At 45.3% G+C, this 21948-nt stretch overlaps 1 protein-coding gene across 1 annotated transcript; it reads left to right on the top strand.

The window, feature by feature from the left end:
* Positions 1-258: 258 nt before the first annotated feature.
* Positions 259-18989, top strand: LOC311486625 (arf-GAP with GTPase, ANK repeat and PH domain-containing protein 1-like). The gene is made up of 19 exons (XM_084542539.1): positions 259-1624; positions 7604-7662; positions 7748-7835; positions 9162-9247; positions 9372-9513; positions 9608-9742; positions 9851-9972; positions 10112-10270; positions 11854-11937; positions 12190-12294; positions 12388-12535; positions 13345-13467; positions 13559-13696; positions 13917-13976; positions 15423-15574; positions 15893-15983; positions 17114-17336; positions 17545-17848; positions 18685-18989. Exons 1-19 carry the CDS (start codon positions 460-462, stop codon positions 18964-18966), a joined length of 3666 nt encoding a protein of 1221 aa, XP_084398665.1. The 5' UTR covers positions 259-459; the 3' UTR covers positions 18967-18989.
* Positions 18990-21948: the final 2959 nt, after the last annotated feature.

Below are 21948 nucleotides of genomic sequence, written 5' to 3'. Positions count from 1 at the left end.
TGAGGCATGGATAGAAATGCCTCCTTATATCTATCCGTGAGTCTACATGTCAGATTTGTGCAGAATAAATGAGTTTCAAAAGCGAGGCAAAGCAGAGAGAGCGAAGGATTATGAATGAATCTGTGCTGGAGACCAGTAGTAGCGCTGTGCATTAATGGAGGCTTTCAGAAAAGAAAAAAAAAAAAAAAAAAAGCAGTCTAGACTTGTTTCACCACTGGGCAAGCCTTTTTGAATATAGTCTGGAAATTTGCAATTCACAGCAGCCCTCTTTTAAGGCTGACTTCATATTTTGATTGCAGCTGTCAAATCTGCTGGCCCATGTATCAAACGCCATCAGGTGTTTGATCCGTCGTTCATTTTTCCCCTCTGCTTCAGTCTTGTTCTAGTCGCCATGCTTGAGATGTGCAGGTCCGCTGAGGTCAGAGAGCAGGTGCCGCTGTGCTGAGGTCCGCCGTCCCGATGAGCAAGGCGGCCAACCCGCAGAGACGCACCACCTACCTCATCTCCCTCACTCTGGTGAAGGTTGAGGCCGTGCCAGAGGATGTAGCGGGGAACCAGACGGAGGCTCTCCCAGAGGGGGAAGGGAGCCCTAAGAAGGAGGAGGAGGAGGAGAAGGAGAAGGAGGAGGAGCAGGAGCAGGTGGGCAATGCCCCTGAGAAGGAGGAAGGACCTGTGTGTGTGGAAGTGGTTGAAAAGGCAAACGCACAAGAGGAAGTGGAACAGGTGCAGGTCAAATATGGCAGCCCCAGCGAGAACAGGGGGAAGCCAGAGAAGAGGGAAACGCATGTACCCCAGAAAGACGTTGTGTCGGTCGGTAAAAGCAAAGACACTTCTTTTGTACACCCACCCGTTAGGCAAATGGTGAAAGTGTATGGAGGGACCACCTCTGAGGGAACCGTGCGCCGAGAAGGGCCTCGCTCGGACGCCCTGCGCCCCAAGACGGAGATCTACCGGGAGCCCCCCATGCTGTTCCTGAAGGGTGAGAATGGAGCAGACTTGAGCAGCCGCTCACGCTGCAGCCTCCCCTTTTCCATCCCGCCGCAGATGAGCCAGCGTCCCGAAGTCCTGATGAGGCCACATGCAGGAGGTAACACTGTGTGCTGGAGGGAGCTCAGAGAGGCCAATACAAGCTTGTATCACTCTGCTAAGACTCTGGACCGAAGGGATAACCGCATGGGGGACCAGTCCCCGTTAATGGCAGCTACAACCCTGGGGCCTTACAGGGCGTCCTGGGCCGACAGCGACGGCAGGGGGACGCTCATCCGGCCCGGAGTTCCCGCCAGCGGAGGATTTTCAGGCATAATGACCCGGGACAGCCCTCAGGGGGAGAGGTTTAAGGCAGTGTCCGTCTCCTTACCCGCACCTCCTGCCACGGATATGTCCAGGCCTCAGAGGAAAGGTACAAGTCGCGCCCTGGACGACAGCGACCTACATTCCCACTCCGAGGACCTGAGGAAGGGGAAGGAGGGCCAGGGGGGAACAATCCAGCGAGCTCCTCCTCGCGACCGCAAGATGCTCAAGTTCATTAGCGGGATTTTTACCAAAAGTACTCCCGTGCCACCCAGCGTCAACGCCGCGCCTCCTCTCTATCCGGCTGTGGAGAGGGGCTCGAGTGAGGAGGAAGGTGAGGCCACCGCATGCATCACTGTACTTATACACAAACACTTCATAGCAGGAAGTAGGGATTAAACAGTTACAGCCTTATTTAATGCCACCAACATTTCTTATCTTAAAGGATTATCCTAAAGGATTATCTTATCTTATCTCATACATCTTGACTCCTCTTTTGCAGACCGAAGTTAATGAGCCTTTTAAAACATCAGTGTTGTGCACATACAAAATAACTAACCGTATCTGATGTGAAACTATTTTCCTTGGCAGAAAATAATGCCGTAGCTGTTTTGGTACAGTTGTCCCTTGACTTGAAATGAAGCAATGAAGGAGATAATTTTGTCTGATATCAGTAAGATCACATATTTATTATCATGTCTGGAGTTTTGTGGACCTAAAATGGGCTTCTCTTTAATTAACTTTCACATTTCATTTATTCTGGGCAGTTGGCGTGAATTACAAACGGCTAAAGCGTTCGGTTGCATAAATGTTTGCATAAATGTAATTATAATTGGTTTAGTGCAAAGCGGTGCTGAGGTTGACTGAGCCTCTAGTATAAATTAGTTTTCTTAGATCTAATTGTGCATGCATGTGCTTCAAACTAAATGCAAAAGATACCACGAAGATGTGGCGAGTGAAAATCCCTCCATCTCAGCAGGGCCAAGCAAGGCGTTCAGTTCAGGCTCCAGCTTCAAACAACCAGCCTTTCCTGCCTCTCCAGGGATTCGGTAAAAACAATTCCTACTTTTTCATGGCCGCCCTGAGCTCTGAGGCGCGTCTGAAACGTCAGCCAAGAAAAGGGCCTCATAACGGTAAATCGCGCTCCGATCTAATGAAACGCGACTCCTCAAAGATGTGACGCACGACGGAAGGGAAAAAGACGGCGTGCGACGATACCTTGAGCTGCAGATCAGACTTTAATGGGATATTTGTTTTTAAGGTTAAGTGGCACTTGTCCATTGTGTACTCGTATGTCAATCCTTCATGGTGCAGCCGTAACTCAACTTCAGTCATGATAAACTAAGTAAATAAATAAAATAATGACATTTCTGATGATCAGTTAATTTGCAAACCTTCTCTATTTCAAGTATCTCAAATGTGCTAATTTTCTGGGTTTATTTATTTTCTTGACGTGATACTAGCAATTTAGAGATGTCACCTTTCAGGATTCGGTAAAACTGGCACCTGCAATTTCTTTACTATTTTCTGGCATCTATACAACAAACAGTTACTCATTTCAAGACCGAACTTGTCTGAACATTGACACCGAAAATAATTATTAGTCACGGCCGTGCACTGATCACTAGAATTCAGCATGTATCTCAAAATGAATCTAAATGTCAAGTCAATCGCCAGCCTCGAAAGCAGAAGCCGGATCTGTCGTTACGGGTCCTCCAGGCCGACGAGATCTCTGGTAGAGGATTGATTAGAATATTAGATCACTGTAATCCAATAAACCGTCGCTGAGGATGAAGAACAGCGAACTCGGAGACGAACGCGGCCACCTACGAGCGCATTTTTAACCCAATTGACAATGTTTTCAAATGGAGAACAAACTGTTCTCCGCGAGGACGCCGTGCCACAGCTTCAGTGGAGACGTTACAATAGCGAAGCTGCTGTTTGAAAACGCTGTGATCTCCTCCCACTGGCGTCTTTGAGGGATTACCCGAATGTGACATCCAGACACAACGCTTCTTCTCAGCTTTGATGAATTCAGACTTTCTTCTCTTTGATGCGAAGGCAACAATGCATCTTCATCAATATTTAATTGTTAATAAATTCTAAAGAAATCCTCTTTGACACCGAGTGTAGGATCGGAGGGAGCGCTGAATAATTTGTCAGGAGTAAGTGGGACATGAATAATTAAGGTCGGGGATACACAGAGCTGTGTTCATCGGCAGGGTGAGGGGAGCAGGAACCGGCTACTTCCTGCTCTGTGCATGGAGTTAATCAGCCTTCAAATGGAGCCTATTCATTTATCAGTGCTATGTTGTCGAGGTGTTTGTGAGTGGCATAGTCGAGCCCCTAATTACCGTATGCGGTGTCAGCATTGCGATGAATTGATGATTTTAATTGGGAAAATACTGGCGGCTGAGAAAATGTGGCAGACGCACGGTTGCACGTTTTTTTTTTTGTCAGCATCACGTGTGCACAGGTGGACACGTTCGCTGTATCCATGAGAGACCATTTATTGTATAGAGAGCCAGGATGGAGGCTGGAGGCTTCTGGAAAATGGAGTTGCCATGGCAACAGCAAGCCGTGAGAGATGCTGTTTGGTCTGTGGTGTGACGATCTTAATGGAGGGCGGAGGGGAGCGGGGGGGGGTGTCGTGGTTGTTGTTGGGAGGAGGGGGGTGGGCGAGGGTTGCCCAAAGTGGGGCTGAAGGAAGAGCGGCGGGGGTTTAAAGTTAGAATCTCGGCCCCCGGAGATCCGGGCCGACACCATCCAGCTCCACCCAGCGCAGCGTGACCTGACAGCTTCAGTGTGTGTGTGTGTGTGTGTGTGGGTGTACACGAACAGTATCTGTGTCATTGTCTCTGGTGATGTGGCCTCTACATCAGCGTACATCTGTAAGCACTTTCACACCGCTACCCGGAGTGTATGTATGAGTGTTTGTGTCCACACTGGCAGGCATTTGTCTTGTTTGCTCAGCGTCATATCTGATCTGCACATGTGTCCGAGTCGCCCTCACGCCTGTAAATCTGCCACAGACTTTCATACCTTAGAAAATAATAGAAAAAAATAAGAATATCTATCTTTTTCCACCTCATTTCGAGACACTTCTCTTCTCTAAAACCCCTCAAACTAGTTGAGGTCATTCCATCATAATATACTGACTGAAAAATAAAAAACATTTCTGCTGAATAGAAGAGAAAGTGACGCGTGATTTATGTTTTAGTAGAGTTTGGAGAAGAAATATATCCATGACCTCAGAATTCAATTAAAGTGTGAGCTACAGAGTAGTGAAAATAAGAGTATTAATAAATTTGAACAGTTGCCGTAGTAATAGGACTCCCACGCTGTGACTCTAACGAACCCTGCTGACTGTGAGAGTTGAAGAGTTGTTGAAGAGATTTTATCATTTATCCTCTTTACATCGTCTTATCTCGGCCTGTTAGCGACAAACCTGATAATGCGACGACCTAAGACTACACAAAAAATAAGATCTTTATGATCGACCAATAATGGAGATATGCACTGATCAGCCACAACATTATGACCACTGACAGGAGACATAAATAACATTGACCATCTTGTGACAACACAGTGTTCTGCTGGGAAACTTTTGGACCTGGCATTCATTCATGTGGATGTTACTGATAGGCAGTTTATGCTTCTGCGTCAGTTTGACGCCGTAGCTATGGCAACATCCCAACACTGTTACTCCATAGTCTGACGTGCGTCTTCCCAGAAATGTAACTACGCGTCACGGCGATGCAGAGCATAAGGGCTGTGATTGGTCCACTTGGTAGTAGCTTGTTTCCGCTTTAGTATTTCCAGCTGCTTCTGCTTCTCCATCTCCGCAGTTTCGAATTGATTGTTTTGGATCAATTAACGTGGAACACATTGAGTAAAGGTAAATTGATAAGGTTCGGCGATACAAACATTTGTACGACTAACACAGCGCCCACTAGCGGCCGAATAGAGTTTGGGTGGCGTTGTTACAGAGCGAGCCAGACTGACGAGCGCACAAGTATAAATGGCTCAAACCCGGCGTAGGCTACCTTAAATGAGCCTGTACACATGTAGCACCCACCTAGACCAGACCAGACACCCCCACCCCATAGCAATGACACTCCTTGATGGCAGCAGCCATCCCCAGCAGGATGCAGCCTGACACAGGCACACACATAAAAACACTTTAGGAACAATGAAGAACAGCAGAAGGTGTTGACCTGGCCTCCAAATTCACTAGATCCCAAACTGATCAAGTATCTGTGGGATGATCCACAGAGGCCCCTCCCCTCAAAGACCCCCCCACTAACAACATCCTGTTGCCAGACACCACAGGACACCCTCAGAAGGCCCATGTCCATTCTCTGATGAGTCACAACTGTTTTGGAGGCAACAAGGGAGACCTTCACAATATTAGGAAGGTGGTCATAATGTTATGCCTGATTAGTGTGATGTCATTTGGACATTTTAACGCTGACAATAATCATGCTGCCAATGACAAGTCAGAAAACTAACACAAGCGGTGCTCCCTTACAGATTTCAACCGTTTAATATACTATAAATGATATAAATGTAAAAGGAAAGCTTCCAGTTCATATTCTTCCTTTTACAACAGAAGCATTGCACAGCTCTCTGTTTAAATAAAAGCACATGGGGTAGGAGTTTTAGATTTAGTTAAATTTTAGTGCAGTTTAAGTACTATATAGGACCGACAGAGGAATACGAACGCTCCTCTCTGGAGAGGCTGACATCTGCTTCAGCGAAAACATTATCATCTGTTGCAGGATGAGTCACTGAAAAGCACCGACTGTCAATCATTTCTCAAAGAGACATTTCTTTTTTTTCCTCTGACACAAAACAAAACTGTACATAAAACCAACCAAGTAATCACTGTGCTGACATTCTGCTGCTTCACCGTGCAGTTCCCCCTTTTAGAGGCTCCTACTAGAGACTGTGATACATATATATAAAGCTGACTTCAGCACTAGCTTAGTGTAACACGTGGATTGTTCTACAGTGCGACTTACTCTATATTTGGACATGATCTCAGCTGGCTTTTCTCGCTGCAGAACCTCTGTATTAGCATTTTGATTCCAGGTAGTTTGACGTTCTGAAGCTAATGATCCTTTGAGTCGTCTTCTTGATAGCGAGAGAGCTCCGTGTGCCACATTCTGCCTCCTTTCAGTTGACACCAGGTTCAGTGAAATTCATGAAATGAGGGAAAGGAAACTGCACCGGGGGAGCAAAATGAATTCTCTCACCACTGCTGCCTGTTCTTTTTTTCTCCTTCCAGATTGAATAAAGGAATAAAATGCCTTGTTAGGATGTTTTTTTTGTTTTTTTTTTGCAAGGTAAGCAAAAAAGTATGGGCCTTAACAGTGTAAGGATAAACTTAAGATATCTGGTGTCCTCACTAGCTCTTGTAGACTTGCATATTTGTACACGTGGTTGAATTTTTCCCAGGTGCTTACTCTGCCTCTCTGAATCCTGAGCTGTGCTGAGTCCACAGGCAGTCAGGCCAAACTTGGCCAGCAGTCAGCAGGATCACTTTTTAAAATTTTGTGTGAGAGTGTTTTATATAAACACACACACCGATCAGGCATAATTATCATCACCTTCCTGATATTGTGTACAGTAGGTCTCCCTTGTGCCTCCAAAATAGTTGTGACTCATCAGAGAATGGACATGGACCTTCTGAGGGTGTCCTGTGGGTTGAGGGGAGGGGCCTCTGTGGATCATCCCACAGAATTTGGAGGCCAGGTCAACACCTTGTGCTGTACTTCATGTTTTTCTCCTATACTGGTTTTGTGTGTCAGGCTGCATCCTGCTGGGGATGGCTGCTGCCATCAAGGAGTGTCATTGCTATGGGGTGGGGGTGTCTGGTCTGGTCTAGATGGGTGCTACATGTCTAAGTAACATCCACACCAATGAATGCCAGGTCCAGAAGTTTCCCTGCAGAACATTGTGTTGTCACAAGATGCTCACAGTGGAGCCTGGCTACCTTTATTTCCTGCTTGACATACTTCTTTAAAGCGATCAGATATTTTTAGAAATTGGATGAGGTCTTCGCCGCAGTCAGATGAGAAGATCAAAACGGTTTCATTTTTGTGCTTCTAGTACAGAAATGGGTGTGGAAAGTGGTTAGCGTAGCTTAGCACACAAACTAGAAGCAGGAGCAGAAAACTTCACATTTACCTAATTATTAAAAACAGCGTCCAGTGACACTGAGATTGTCCTATCCTTATTTGTAACCTGCTGATACTACGTCAGTTCGTTGCAGTCATTAATGAATGCCTTCTTTCTCTTTTGCCTTCAGCTCCGTGCACCAGCAGTCAAGAATGGACCATGACCCAAACTGTACAAGAACTTCACTTGGTAAGCATGAGGACAGACAGTAGCTTTAAAAATGAAACACTGAGAGAGGTTTTGCTGAATGTTTTCTCTGTGTATGTCTCTTTAGGGTGTTCTGGGAGGCCTGTGCAGTGGGAAGTCGGCTCTGGTCCACAGACACTTGACAGGAAGTTACCTGCCGCTGGAGAACGCAGAGGGTTGGTTCAGCATCTCTTCATATTCATTCTTTTTGTTTTATGTGTGTGTGTTTTACTGTGATCCTGTCTGTGCAGACCTGACAACAAAACTCTGTAATAACAGATGTTTTGACTTTTCACGCACAGGTCTTATAACTCTAACTTATAACGCTGTGGGTCCATGTGGACATTCCAGGCTCCTATCCATCTATGAATTATTAGTTACTTACTTTAGTCATAAGTGCAAAATCCATACTCATGCCATTAGAAGTGCAATAATTGTTTTTCAAGAGCAGTCCTCCTGTTGGAGCTTGTCATTATTCATGAATGTCATTATGTATATTCAGCCTCCACCACTTCAACCTTTCATTAACTTTGCTTGTTTTTTCACCATCTGTGGTTGTTATTATTAGTATTATTTACTCTGTAAATATTTTGTGTAACTTTAATATTTTTAGTCGTGTATAGTTTTTCTTACCTTATTCTATTTTGTATCTAACTTGTATTTTCTGGCCCTCAAGCTGTAACACCTTAATTTCCCCACAGGGATCGTATCGTATCGTATCGTATCGTATCGTATCGTATCGTATGAGGATGAATATAATTTCTTCGTATGAGGATGAATATCGTATCGTATCTCATCTCATCTCATCTCATCGTATGAGGAGGAATATCATATCTCATTTCATCGTATGAGGATGAATTTCGTATCGTATCTCATCTCATCTCATCTCATCTCACATAAGGATGAATATCGTATCGTATCGTATGAGGATGAATTTCTTAGTGTATCTCATTTCATCGTATGAGGATGAATATCATACCATATCGTATCATATCTCATATCATCGTATGAGGATGAATATCGTAACGTATGAGGAGGAATATCATTTCATTGTATGAGGATGAATATCGTATCGTATCTCATCTCATCTCATCTCATCGTATGAGGAGGAATATCATATCGTATCATATCTCATCTTATATCATCGTATGACGATGAATATCGTATCTCATTTCATCATATGAGGATGAATATTGTATCGTATCGTATCTCATATCATCGTACAAGGATGAATTTTGTATCGTATCGTATCTCATATCATCGTATGAGGATGAATATTGTATCGTATCGTATCTCATATCATCGTACAAGGATGAATTTTGTATCGTATTGTATGAGGATGAATATCGTATCTCATCTCATCTCGTGGTATGAGGATGAATATCGTATCGTATCTCATCTCATCTCATATCATCATATGAGGATGAATATCTTATCGTACCTCATCATCGTCTGAGGATGAATATCTTTTCAACAACTGTTGTGTGTTCCTATATTTGCAGGACGACAGTACATCAAGGATGTCCTAGTTGATGGGCAGAGCCACCTGTTGATAATCAGAGAAGAAACAGAACTCCCAGGCGCTCAGGTGGGAACTGACCTGGATTTGTTCAACCAATCAAGCTCCATCTCTGTTTTGTTTTTTCATAACTCCCAGCCTTCTCTTGTGTATTTTGAGCGTTCTTCTTCTTCTTCTTCTCGCTTGCCCTCAGTTTGCAAGTTGGGTGGATGCAGTCATCTTGGTCTTCAGTTTGGAAAATGAGTCCAGCTTCCAGGAAGTTTACAAAATCTACCACCAGCTCGCCGTCCACCGGCCCATCACGGAGATCCCTTTCGTAGTAGTCGGCACTCAGGGTAAGAATCCCACGCACGCAGCATGAACTTCCATCCACCACATGTCAGCAGACGTTGAACTCTTGTTGTGTCTATTGATCTGTTGTGTTTCCAGATAAGATCAGCAGCACCAACCCCAGAGTAATAGACGATGCCAGGGCCAGACAGCTCTGCTCAGACGTGCGGCGCTGCACCTACTATGAGACCTGCGCGACCTACGGCCTCAATGTGAACAGAGTCTTCAACGATGGTTTGTGTCCATGTCAGATGCAGATCATAATAGCCTATTGCTGCAGATAGATGCATAAATACGAATTGTTTATGTTTCTTTTAAGGCAAATGTTTTTCTGTTTCACAGCTGCTCAGAAGATCATGGCGGCCAAGAAGCAAGCTGCTCTGCTGGCGTCCTGTAAATCTCTTCCTAACTCTCCCAGTCACTCTGGAGGCTCCACCCCAGTGTCCGGCGTCTTTCCAGGACAGGTAAAACTTACATTTTGCCCGTTCTCCATACCGTGCGAACGGAAGGTGTCAAGGTGGTCGGATTTGTGTATTTTATATGTTAGGTTTGCGTCCAGTGAGCATGCTGTTGTGACACACCCAACCTCTTCCCTGTCTTTAGGCCAGTAACGGAGGTCAGAGCAGCGATTACTCCTCATCACTTCCCTCCACTCCTGTGATCAGTCATAAAGAGATCGGAAGAACATTGAGAGGGGAGAAACAGGACAGTGCTACGCCCGGCTCAGTCCGCAGCGTGCGAAGGCGCACCTCCAGATTTGCGGTAAATAGCATCAAGTCCATGCTCCAGTTGTTTTTGGACTCTCTTTTTTATGTTTTGTTACCTCACATTGCCATGAGTACACTTGAGCACATTCTTAGGGTGATAAACGCTTTACAGTTTCGTCTTATAATGAGCTTTTATATGAATTCATGGTTGTGTCCACATAAAGGAACATACTCCTCTCAGTTTCTGTCTTCACCAACTGCTGAGGATCTTTTAAATGCTAAACATGCAGTATTTTGTCTGCATGTTGTATCATGTATTGTATTACTCAGCCGCCTGCTGTATCTGGTACTTTTACTGTGTATAAGGATTTGACAAACCCTCCCTATCGGTTTTCCTTAAGGCAGTTTTGACTCTCAGTATTGTTTCACCGGTCATTGCCATCTCAACTCTCAGTTCGCTCTCAGTTAATTCAAAAACTGGAAAGAAGTGGATTGTGTGTGATGCTAGTGGGCGGATGAGTTCCCAGGCGGACAGCTGGCAGCCTCGAGTTTCTGTCAATCAAAGCAGCCCTTATTTCTGCACAGCGCCCTCAACGTACACCAATCATACATAACATTATGACCACCTGCCTAATATTGTGTAGGTGACTCATCAGTTGGGACTCATCAGGGATTGGACCTTCTGAGGGTGTCCTGTGGTGTCTGGCAACAGGATGTTGTTAGTGGGGGGCCTTTGGGTCCTACAGGTTGAGGGGAGGGGCCTCTGTGGATCATCCCACACATACTTGATCAGTTTGGGATCTAGTAAATTTGGAGGCCAGGTCAACACCTTGTGCTGTTCTTCATGTTTTTTTTTAGTTTTTTTTAGTTGCTCCTAAAGCGTTTTTGTGTGTTTGCCTGTGTCAGGCTGCATCCTGCTGGGGGATGGTGGTGCCTGGTCTGGTCTGGTCTAGGTGGGTGCTACATGTCTTAGTAACATCCACATGAATGAATGCCAGGTCCAAAAGTTTCCCAGCACAACACTGAATAGTCACAAGATGGTCAATGTTATTTACTTTTCCTGTCAGTGGTCATAATGTTGTGGCTGATCGGTGTAACTCAAATGGATGATTTAAGTATTGTTGAAAGTGAATTAGCTCTAGATACCAAAACAAATATTGTTTATTTCTGCTGTGATGGGAATCTATGGGGATTGACTCGCTTTTGGGTCCAGGCCATTTGAGGAACTACAGTTTCTGTGCTGGCTTCATTTCTCAGAGCTGCTTGGTCCGCTTTTAAAACTGATGAGTGCAACGCAGCCCGAAAACCTAAACAATGAGCTGAAAAATGCTAAGACACTCCACAGAGCTGAGGAGAACTGCAGAATCAGGTGATGATTATCTGTGTGCTTGTCACTATAGGTGACGCTTTGCTTCAGAGGCCACTGCTAATATAAAAACACTGATTAGTGCAGCTTAAAGACAAATGGGGACTGATACTGAGCCAATTTCTATAAATATTTCTCACATTTATAAGCCAGCCTTCGCCCACAGCTGAACATTGCAGCAGAAGGATTTTATATTTTATAAGTTATAAATAATGTTTTAAACTAATGTTCCCCCTGCTGATGCAGTTATTGCTCTCCCTTCTTTCCTCCAGGGTCGGAGAGGGAGCGATTCAAACAGAAGGAGTGCAGACTTTAAGGGCGATCTGGGCAGCGGACGCTCCATTCCCATCAAACAGGTAGGATTTGCATTTGATGAGTACCTGATGACCCTCAGCAGAGGACATCTCGCTAGCACTCGCTTCAAATGCCCAAAGCCAGATTTACCACGTGGAGTGATGAAGTGCTGCCATCTCTCAGATTGGCTTGATGAACCCTTGGTGGGTGTTTTCTGGCAGCCAGCAGTCATTATGCTACTGAAACGTGTGATACCAACACACCAGACATCGGTGATGAAATTCTCACTCTTCCGTTTTTGTCACTTCCATCAGGGCATCTTGCTGAAGCGCAGTGGGAACTCGCTCAACAAAGAGTGGAAGAAGAAGTATGTCACACTGTCCAACGATGGCATACTGTCCTATCATTCCAGTGTCAATGTGAGTCAGTGCGTTAACACATCTCTCTGAGGCATTATGCTGCCGAAAGAGCGGCCGCTGTTTGATGGTGATGGCTGATGTTTGGTTTGGCAGGATTACATGCTGAACACCCCTGGCAAAGAGATGGACCTGCTGCGAGTGACAGTGAAGGTGCCGGGAAAGCGACCGCCTCGTGCTGTACCCACCTGCGGCCCCCCGGTGGGGCTCAACGGTCGGGTCAAAGACGTGCAGGGACCCGAGGGTGAGTCATAAAGAGGGTTTCTACTTTCTACAAGAGGTGTACATGCTGTAGCTAAATGTAGCAATACACCAATCAGCCGCAACGTTATGACCACTGACAGGAGAAGTAAAATAACATTGACCATCTTGTGACAATTCAGTGTTCTGCTGGGAAGCTTACTTGTGGATGTTACTTAGACATGTAGCACCCACCTAGACCAGACCAGGCCCCCCACCCCATAGCAATGACACTCCTTGATGACAGCAGCCATCCCCAGCAGGATGCAGCCTGACACAGACACACACACAAAAAAAACCATGAAGAACAGCACAAGGTGTTGACCTGGCCTCCAAATCTTCTTCATTTCCTCTCGTTTGTTCCTTTCAGGGGTCGCCACAGCGAATCATCTACTTCCATCTCGCCCTATCCTCTGTGTCCTCTTCTCTCACACCAAGTACTTTCATGTCCTTCTTCATTACATCCATAAACCACCTCTTTGGTCTTCCTCTAGACCTCCTCCTTCCTGGAAGCTCTAACCTCAGAATCATTCAACCAATATATTCACCATCCCAGCTCTGACCAGACCGTCTCAGCCTGGCCTCTCTAATGTCCTCATTCCTGATCCTTATCCATCCTGGTCACGCTCAGAGAAAACCTCAACATCTACTTCCTGCTCTTCCTCCTGTCTCTTCCTCAAAGCCCCTGTCTCTAAACCGTACAACATCCCTGCTCTCACCACTGTCCCGTAAACCAAATCTGTATCTGCTCATACATGTCAGAAAGTTGTTTTTTGGGGCTAAATCGCTCTGTCGTCTCTGCCGTCTCTGTAGTCCCGGTGAGTGCGAGCAGCCTCCTGCAAGTGGAGGAGATGGAAGGTCTGGGTGGCGCACTGTTCCTGAGGAGCAACAGAGGCGTGCAGCGGTGTCCCTCCACGCTATCTAACCACGCTGTCGGTCAGTAGAGGACTCTTGTTCATACGCCGTGTTTAGCTTTGCTTTAGTTCCATTCACTTTATTATGTTTTGCTGTGCCGCTTTGTTTCCAGACTCTGCAGTCGAGGGAGTCTCCAGCTCTTCCTCCACCAAAGAGGTGGGCTCTGCCTCCCCGCTGACGGACCGGAAGAAGCATCGCAGAAAGAAGAGCATGAACCAAAAAGGAGACGCAACCATTGGCCAAGCAGATGGTAAACGATAAAAAAGAAGAAAATACACATTCTCTCACTCGTTCGGATGTTTTAATATTTTATTTTTAAGTAATAATTGCTTGGCTTGACATTCAATTGAGCAGATAGCTACGGTATGTATCATACATTATGTAACGTATGACATGTGAACCATTTATAATTTGCCTTCTCTTTTCTTCCCTTCTCTTCTATCTGGTGTTCTCTCTCTCGTCTCCTGCAGCCAAGCGCAAAATGTGGAAACTCAAAAGCTTTGGTAGCTTAAGAAACGTAAGCAAGACAGGTAATGCTGATGTGTGACACTGCATCTTTCAAACTCTGACTGATCCTCTGGTCTTGGCGGCGCGCCCGCTTGTGTTTCTGCCACGTTAGGTGTCAGGTTTCTTTTGTAGCGTTGCTAAATTAAACTGTTTTACCCGCGTGCGGGCGGATTCCAGCATGTCGGTTGGGTTTTCCTCGATTCACTAACAACAGAAAAGAAAAAACTTAATTAGAATAGAATAGAATGTCTTTATTGTCACTGCACTGGGAGCAATACAGCGAAATTTAATAACGGCTCTCCCAGAGATATTTTCACTCATGCACACACATTCTCACACATGCACGGATAAAAATAAATATAAAAACTTCATTTAAATGGGAATTACCTTATTTGTGGCATAAAATATGATCGTTTACTCACCCATATAACTTTGGTGTCATTTGGTATCGTTCGGACAATATTTAGATCTGCGTATATCCATATAGTGGGAGTGACTGGGGCACCGAAACGCAGCCTCTAAATAAAACATTATCTGCCGTGAAACTTGTTCATTTCACCAATATTTTGTTATGATACACTAGTGCTATTCCCCGTTGAGTCTGGAGTTACCTGTTATCTATTCGCGGACTTGCAGTGGTTTGTTGTTCTTTGGCCAGCTGTTCCTCTTTCTGCCTCCACATCCTGCTTTCAACGAGCTCCTCATCATTTACTCTGGCTCAAAACGGTAAGGACGTCCAGCATAAACAAAGTCGTCGTCTACAACCTCAGAATCGGAAAAGTATTCAGCCATGTTGCAAAAAACTAGCAGTAGCAAATTACAGGTAAACAAGCCGACCGCTGCGGGTGCGCGCGGTGCCCAGAGATGATATCATCCAGGTCAGAGGTTAGTAGGTCAATATACAGACCCCGGATGATGATATCAGGTAACTCCGGACTCAACGGGGAATAGCACTAACATACTATAACAAAATATTGGTGAAATGAACGCGTCTTGCGGCAGATAATGCGTTATTTAGAGGATGCGTTTCGGTGCCCCAGTCACTCCCACTATATGGATATACGGGGAACTAAATATTGTCCGAACGACTCCAAATGACACCAAAGTTATGTGAGTGAGTAAACGATCATATTTTATGCCAGAAATAAGGTCCAGGTTGTAAAAAACAGTAATTCCCCTTTAAGTGCATGAAGGTTTTAAAGTGCATTGCAGTCCAGAAGCTATTAGGATGGTGGAGGTGGGGGCAGCGAGACAGGGGGCAGAGAATTGAGCTCTTGGACAGCTGAGGGGGTAAAAGCTGTTCCTCAATCTTGTGGTGCAGATCTTTAGGATCCTATAGCGCCTTCCAGCCCTGCTGTGGTAAAAAAACTAATCCTTAACATCACTGATGGATGCAAGCTCGATTTAATGTTCACTACAGCTGAAATGGTGAAAGATGTCTGATGCGTGCTCGTGTCTTTCTGCTTCAGACGAGGACAACTTCGACTTCCTCGTCGTGTCGAGCACGGGCCAGACGTGGCACTTTGAGGCCCAGAGTGTGGAGGAGAGGGACTCGTGGGTGCAGGCCATCGAGAGCCAGATCCTGGCCAGCCTGCAGCTGTGTGAGAGCAGCAAAAACAAGGCAAGAAGCGAAAAAAAAAAAAGGCCTATGAGTCACTCTCTGCACACGATATAGAGTTTACGAATTGGATTTTCAGTCACTGACAAACGACCTGATATTAGTGTTTCACGATGTTGCTGAAAACAAAGCTCGTGGAGGAACACAATTTCATTTTTTAAGGCTCGGCCTAAAGATGCTCGATTGATTCCAGCTGTCTGCCGCTGCTTTCTCGCTGGGAGAGATGACTGTTATTGTTAATGAGGGCAGTGGAAACAGAGCTCAGGAGTTTCGCAGTGGTTCCTTTTTTTAATTGAAAATTTTGCTGTGTGCTTCCAACAGGCACGCAAGGACAGCCAGAGTGAAGCAGTGGCTCTGCAGGCCATCCGCAACGCGAGGGGCAACAACTTCTGCGTGGACTGCGACGCTCCGAGTCAGTGACGCGCTCAGACAGCTCCACCTCGTACTGCGCATGCTTCGTGTGTCCGTCTGATTGTGATGTTGCTCCCATTTCAGCGCTTTGCATGTGGCATTGTCCCATGTTCATGTTTTAAGTCTGTAGGTCCTCCATACATTTTTAGAAGAGCAAAGAGCTATGTAGATTGAAGAGGAAATAATCTGCTGAGCACTTGAAGCTCTGTGCAAACCCGACTTTTGTTTAGTTGTCTGAAAAGAGTTATCCACTCTCATCTTTGGAAATGTTCATTAGTGTTTGGCATATTTTTAAACTATGGTTGCTTGATGTTTATATGGATGTTGTAAAAGTACAAAATGGTCATAATAGATAAATGTAACATGAAATGTGCATTTGAATGCACCATGACCATTTTAGATTTCTGACTTCTTACCTAAAGTCTTAGATTTAATCCAGTTGTTTTAAATTTTTTTGGTCGCGGGGGTGCTGGAGCCTATCCTAGCTGTCTCTCGCTTGGGCGAGGTACACCCTGGACAGGTCTCCAGTCTATCACAGGGCTAACACAGAGAGACAGACAACCATTCACACTTTAGAATCACTATTTTAGAATCACCAATGAACCTAACCAGCATGTCTTTGGATGATGGGAGGAAGCTGGAGTACCTGGAGAGAACCCATGCAGACACAGTTAGAACATGCAAACTCCACACATAAAGGTCCCTGTCAGCCTGGATTAGAACCCAGAACCTTCTTGTTGTGAGGCATCAGTGCTAACCACCGTTCCACTGTGCCGCCCACTGAGCCAATTAAGAAGGAAAATAAAAACATGTTTGATTTTGGTACAGGAGCAGTGGCCAACGAGGCACATTAACTATGAATCTTATTTTTAGGATTTAGTCAGCAACATTTAATTAGTATTTTCCTCCCTCCAAAAAAAAAACCTGATAAGATGCCCAATATTTATTTGTTAATGTTGGAACACGTTAAAGTGCCTAAGTTTCTCCTGCATGTGTAACAGTTGCTTTAAAACTCATCCAGCTTTGCACAACATGGCCAACAAGTTGAATTAAATGGTAGAAATCCATCTGTAGTTCAGTTTCATACGAAGCCTCTGTGTTCTCTCTCTCTCTCTCTCTCTCTTAACCAAGATCCGACCTGGGCCAGTCTGAATCTGGGCGCTCTCATATGCATCGAGTGCTCCGGGATCCACAGGAACCTGGGGACCCACCTGTCACGGGTTCGCTCGCTGGCTCTCGATGATTTGCCACGAGAGCTAACTCTGGTTCTCAGCGCCATAGGTAACCACATGGTCAACAGTATATGGGAGGCGCGCACGATGGGACACCGCAAACCGGCTCCGGACGCTACAAGGTTAAACAAAAATAAATAAATTAATAAATGATGTGATGCTTGTAATGCTTTGCAGTATGAGCTGCATACTTAATGTGTCCCAGCTTGCATGTTCCAGTGGAAAGACTCGCTGTCGTGCTTGAACATGAAAAAGAAAAATAAGCTGTAGCTGTGTTTCACTGATGAGTCACCGATTTTTCTGTTTCTCTTTGCCTCCCCGCTCGTCCAGGGAGGAGCGGGAGTCGTGGATCAGAGCCAAGTATGAGCAGAAACTGTTTGTGGCGCCGCTGCCTCCTCCCACTCCCGGCGAGGGCCCAGACCTCACTTTATCTGGCCGTCTTCTGCTGGCAGTGATGGAGCGCAATCTCCCCAAGCTGCTGCTCCTTTTGGCCCACTGCACTAAGGAGGACATTAATGCCCCCCTCAGCCTGGCGCTGTCCTCCAGGTCGCTCTTAGCGCTGCGGCTGCCCGGCTCTGCCCTGCACGCTGCCTGTCAGCAGGCCGATGTGGTGATGACGCAGCTTCTCGTTTGGGTACGTTTCCCCTCTCTCCCTGTTCATCCCATTGTGGCCGCTTGTGATATAGGATAGCAGTAAAACAGCATGATGTGATTCACGAAGGATAGAGATAACGCTGTAGTTGCTGTATGAAAGGATAACCTCTAAGTGACTCAGCGTTGAACCAGAATATTTAACAGATGACTCAGCAGGTGATTTAAATGTGTGAAAAACAGTAAAGGTCACAAACTCACACCATGTTAAGATCATTTAAGGCCACCCACTCATGTTGAACTCTGCATACACTGATCAGCCACAGCATTATGACCACTGGCAAGAGAAGTACATAACATTGACCATCTTGTGACAATTTCTGTGACAGTTTTTGGACCTGGCATTCATTCATGTGGATGTTACTTAGACATGTAGCACCCACCTAGACCAGACCAGACACCCCCACCCCATAGCAATGACACTCCTTGATGGCAGCAGTCATCCCCAGCAGGATGCAGCCTGACACAGACACACATACAAAAACACTTTCGGAACAACTAAAAAAAACATGAAGAACAGCACAAGGTGTTGACCTGGCCTCCAAATTCACTAGATCCCAAACTGATCAAGTATCTGTGGGATGATCCACAGAGGCCCCTCCCCTCATTCCCCCATTCTGCTGCCAGACACCACAGGACACCGTCAGAAGGCCCATGTCCATTCTCTGATGAGTCACAACTGTTTTGTAGGTGCAAGGGAGACCTACACAATATTAGGAAGGTGGTCGTAATGTAACGCCTGATCGGTGTATGGTAAAATGCAGAGCAGGGGATAACTACATAATCTAATCCACCTCTTTTTCTGGTCCCTACCTTCAGTACGGCTGTGATGTTCGTTATCGGGACGCTCAGGGGCAGACGGCGTTGGCCCTGGCGTACAGCGCCGGCAGCCAGGAGTGCGTCGACATCTTGCTCCAGCACGGGTGCCCCAACGAACCGCCCCCCTCCGTCGCGGCGGCGGTCGGTTTCGCGGCGGCCTCCACGTCCAGCTTCCCCGTCGCCATGACGCCGAGCCTGACGGTCGCCACGACACTCAAGATCTCGCACAAGAGCGGCGGGACCAGCCTGAGTTACAGCACCTCCAGGAGAGCGGTGTCGTAGTCGAACCGTGGTGTGGCATAACGTGTGTTTGTGTGCGCGCGCGTTGTGTGTGTGTGTGTGTGTGAGCTTGTGGCTTCGCTCTCATAGTATCTTATACATCCACACACAGGTCGGCAGGACTGATGACCGTGTTGCCAAATGTTGCACTCCCAGAGCCGGATAAAGGTCAGGGATGAAAACTGGTGATCACACAGGGACGCTCAGTCTGCTGGAATGATTTAACCAAAACAAAAAGAGACTACAGCCTGTATGTGATGGTAAGGTTAAAAGAAACCTCTGCATTCAGATCATTTAATAAGAATGTATTGAACTGTTTACCAGATGGTATGGTTCATATTTCATCTTGCAGTCAATTTCCAACTTTATTCTCCGCTCAGTTAGGAATGGAAAACTGCCTGTGGCCTCAAAAAAAGCTTGTCTGAGCATCTCTCCTGCTCGGAGGTAAAGAAGAAGAACTGCAATAAGTTTACTATTTGATAGAGGGACGTGTTGAACTCCCAGCGTTAGAGGTGGCGCCTGTCGTTAATTTTGACTATGAATGTGGGTTTTAAATAGTTTAACGCAGCTCGTCGTTCATAAATTATATGGTGTGATATGAGAAACTTTTCAGTGGATGTAAAGGGGGGAGTCGGTTTTAAAGTTAATCAGAAATATCTGTACAGAAATACATTGATAAAATGCTATAATTCTAAAAGTTTAAAAGTCATTTTGCAGATTGTTATTGTATGATTTGTACAGCCGGTTCCGTGTATAAAGCTCCAAGGATCCCCCGTGGCTACGCGCAGCGTCCCGGGCTCCTTCGACGACCGTCCGATTAACTCTTTGACATCCAAGATTTTTATGTTTGTATCGGTGTGTCTGACATAAATACTGTACAGGATGTGTGCTTTACGACTCCAGCAGTAGCTCGTTATCGGGGGCGACCGTACCACTAGAGATGTAAATGAAGACGTGAAATGCCTTGATTTTGACTGAATGTAGACAAAAAAAAAAAAAAAAATGGATTATTTTAAATGTGTTGTCCAGAGGGTACAGTTTTGGTGGACTTTTATTTTATGAATCGCCTAATACTACACTGCTTAAAGGAATGAAGAGTATGGTATGACCCATCTATAAAACTGGGCCTTTGAACGGAACAACTATGATATTTATAAGTGGCTGGAAATAAACAACAGTTCCTGAAATTAATATTTTTTAAAAAGAAAGCATAAAAAAAAAACAACCCTCCTGCAGAACTGTATGTATTTTTGTGTTGAGCTGAAGACTCAGCTGACTGTACCTGTCTGTGATGTAAGCATCTCTATCCATTTGTATTTTTTTTAACTCATGCGATGATTCACAGAGCATTCATTATCAATACACTGAGGCTATAGTGCCCGAGCTGTGGTGTTTTCTTCCGTGTGTCTGTTCAGATTTGATTTATTTTTTAAACCCCGTGACAAAGAGAGGATAAGAGGATAGTTGCATCACGTACTTTACGCTGGTGTGCATGGGGTTTATGTTGCAAAACGTTTTTTGTGCATCGTCCTTGCAGCCAGCACTTGCATTTGAGATCTCACACCGGTCCTTTTGGTTTCGACCTACTTCTTAGTAGGTCATAGTGATGCACACATTTAAATATCATGTTACCACCTCTGAGATGCATTCGGTTTCTGTTATTCCAGAAAATGATGAATGCAACACAGTGTGTGAAAGATTTAAATAGGTTTATGTTAAAAAAAAAAAACTAATCTTTTTAGTTCAGGGGGCCACATTCAGCCCCAATTCGATCTCAAGGGGGCAGCACCGGTAACATAAACCTTTTGTTTTAATGCATAGACTGTATATAAATATGGACAATACGTCTCCACTTCCTTGTATTGGCCAAACTGATGCTATTTTCCCGGGGATACTGGCAGCGCCATCTTGCGACTTTGGAGCCAGAGTCGGTGCAGTACGGTCTGAGAGTGGAGCCACGCGGAGATGCGATATCGATGACCCGCCCACACTTCCTCCAGACTCACTGGCGCTTTTGTTTAATTAATACTGCGCTCTGCTCTTCCTCCACCAGTTTCAAGGAAATGTTGGATTGTACACTGTACTTATTTTTAAAAATTGCTTTTACAGCTGTCACGGTCCCGCTGGACTGCTTTACATAGGGGTTGGCATGGCAACTGGGGGTCGCCATTATGTCACGTCCTGTTCCTATAGCGTCAAATAACTAAAACTCAAAAAATCCAAAAAAATGACAGTTGAACATGCATCAACATTATATTAACTGCCTAAAGTGTATTTTAGTGTTTTAGTCTCATCCACTAAGATGGAGTGGGTGGAGCTTATGACCTATACTGCAGCCAGCCACCAGGGGGAGCTCTATTTGCTTTGGCTTCACTTTTAAGGAGCAGGTCCGCATCCATCTTTATACTGTCTATGGTCGTGTTATGTCCACAACTCTTACTAAAACAGTGTGACCTCCCTAGTGGACAAATTAGGAATAGCAGTTACTAAAATTGCCTATAATGTCTTAAATGTAATTTTCACACTTTGCAATTTTATCCCACAGGCCATAATGAACCCTCTGGCTGGCCGGTTTTGGCCCCCGGTGCCGTATGTTTGACAGCCCTGCCGCCTTTAAAGCTCAAAACATAGTATAATAGCTTCTGTTACGTTGCCTGGCATGCTATCGAGCCCAACAAAAGGTTCTCAAGGGCGTTTGCAGCCCTCAAAGATCTGAAATTAGAAAAACAGCAAGGCCTTTCTGTCATAAGGCCCTTGACTACTGAAGCTGCACTGGCAGAGAGTTTTTTTTTAATATAATTTATAGCATTTTGATGATTTGAATCCAAGTAAATAAAAACACAAGATATTACACTCTTACTATTTTGCTGCAGCTGCGAGCTCCAAACCTCGAATCCCGTCAGTGTTTGTTACAGATCACAACAAATGTGAAAGGAAACATACATTAGCGCAAACAGATTTAATTATACTTCTGGCATAAATGGG

This window comes from Chelon labrosus (assembly GCF_963514085.1).
Source record: "Chelon labrosus genome assembly, chromosome: 4".
In the NCBI taxonomy this organism is placed as follows: Eukaryota; Metazoa; Chordata; class Actinopteri; order Mugiliformes; family Mugilidae; genus Chelon; species Chelon labrosus.
This window is presented reverse-complemented; position numbering and strand designations above follow the sequence as displayed.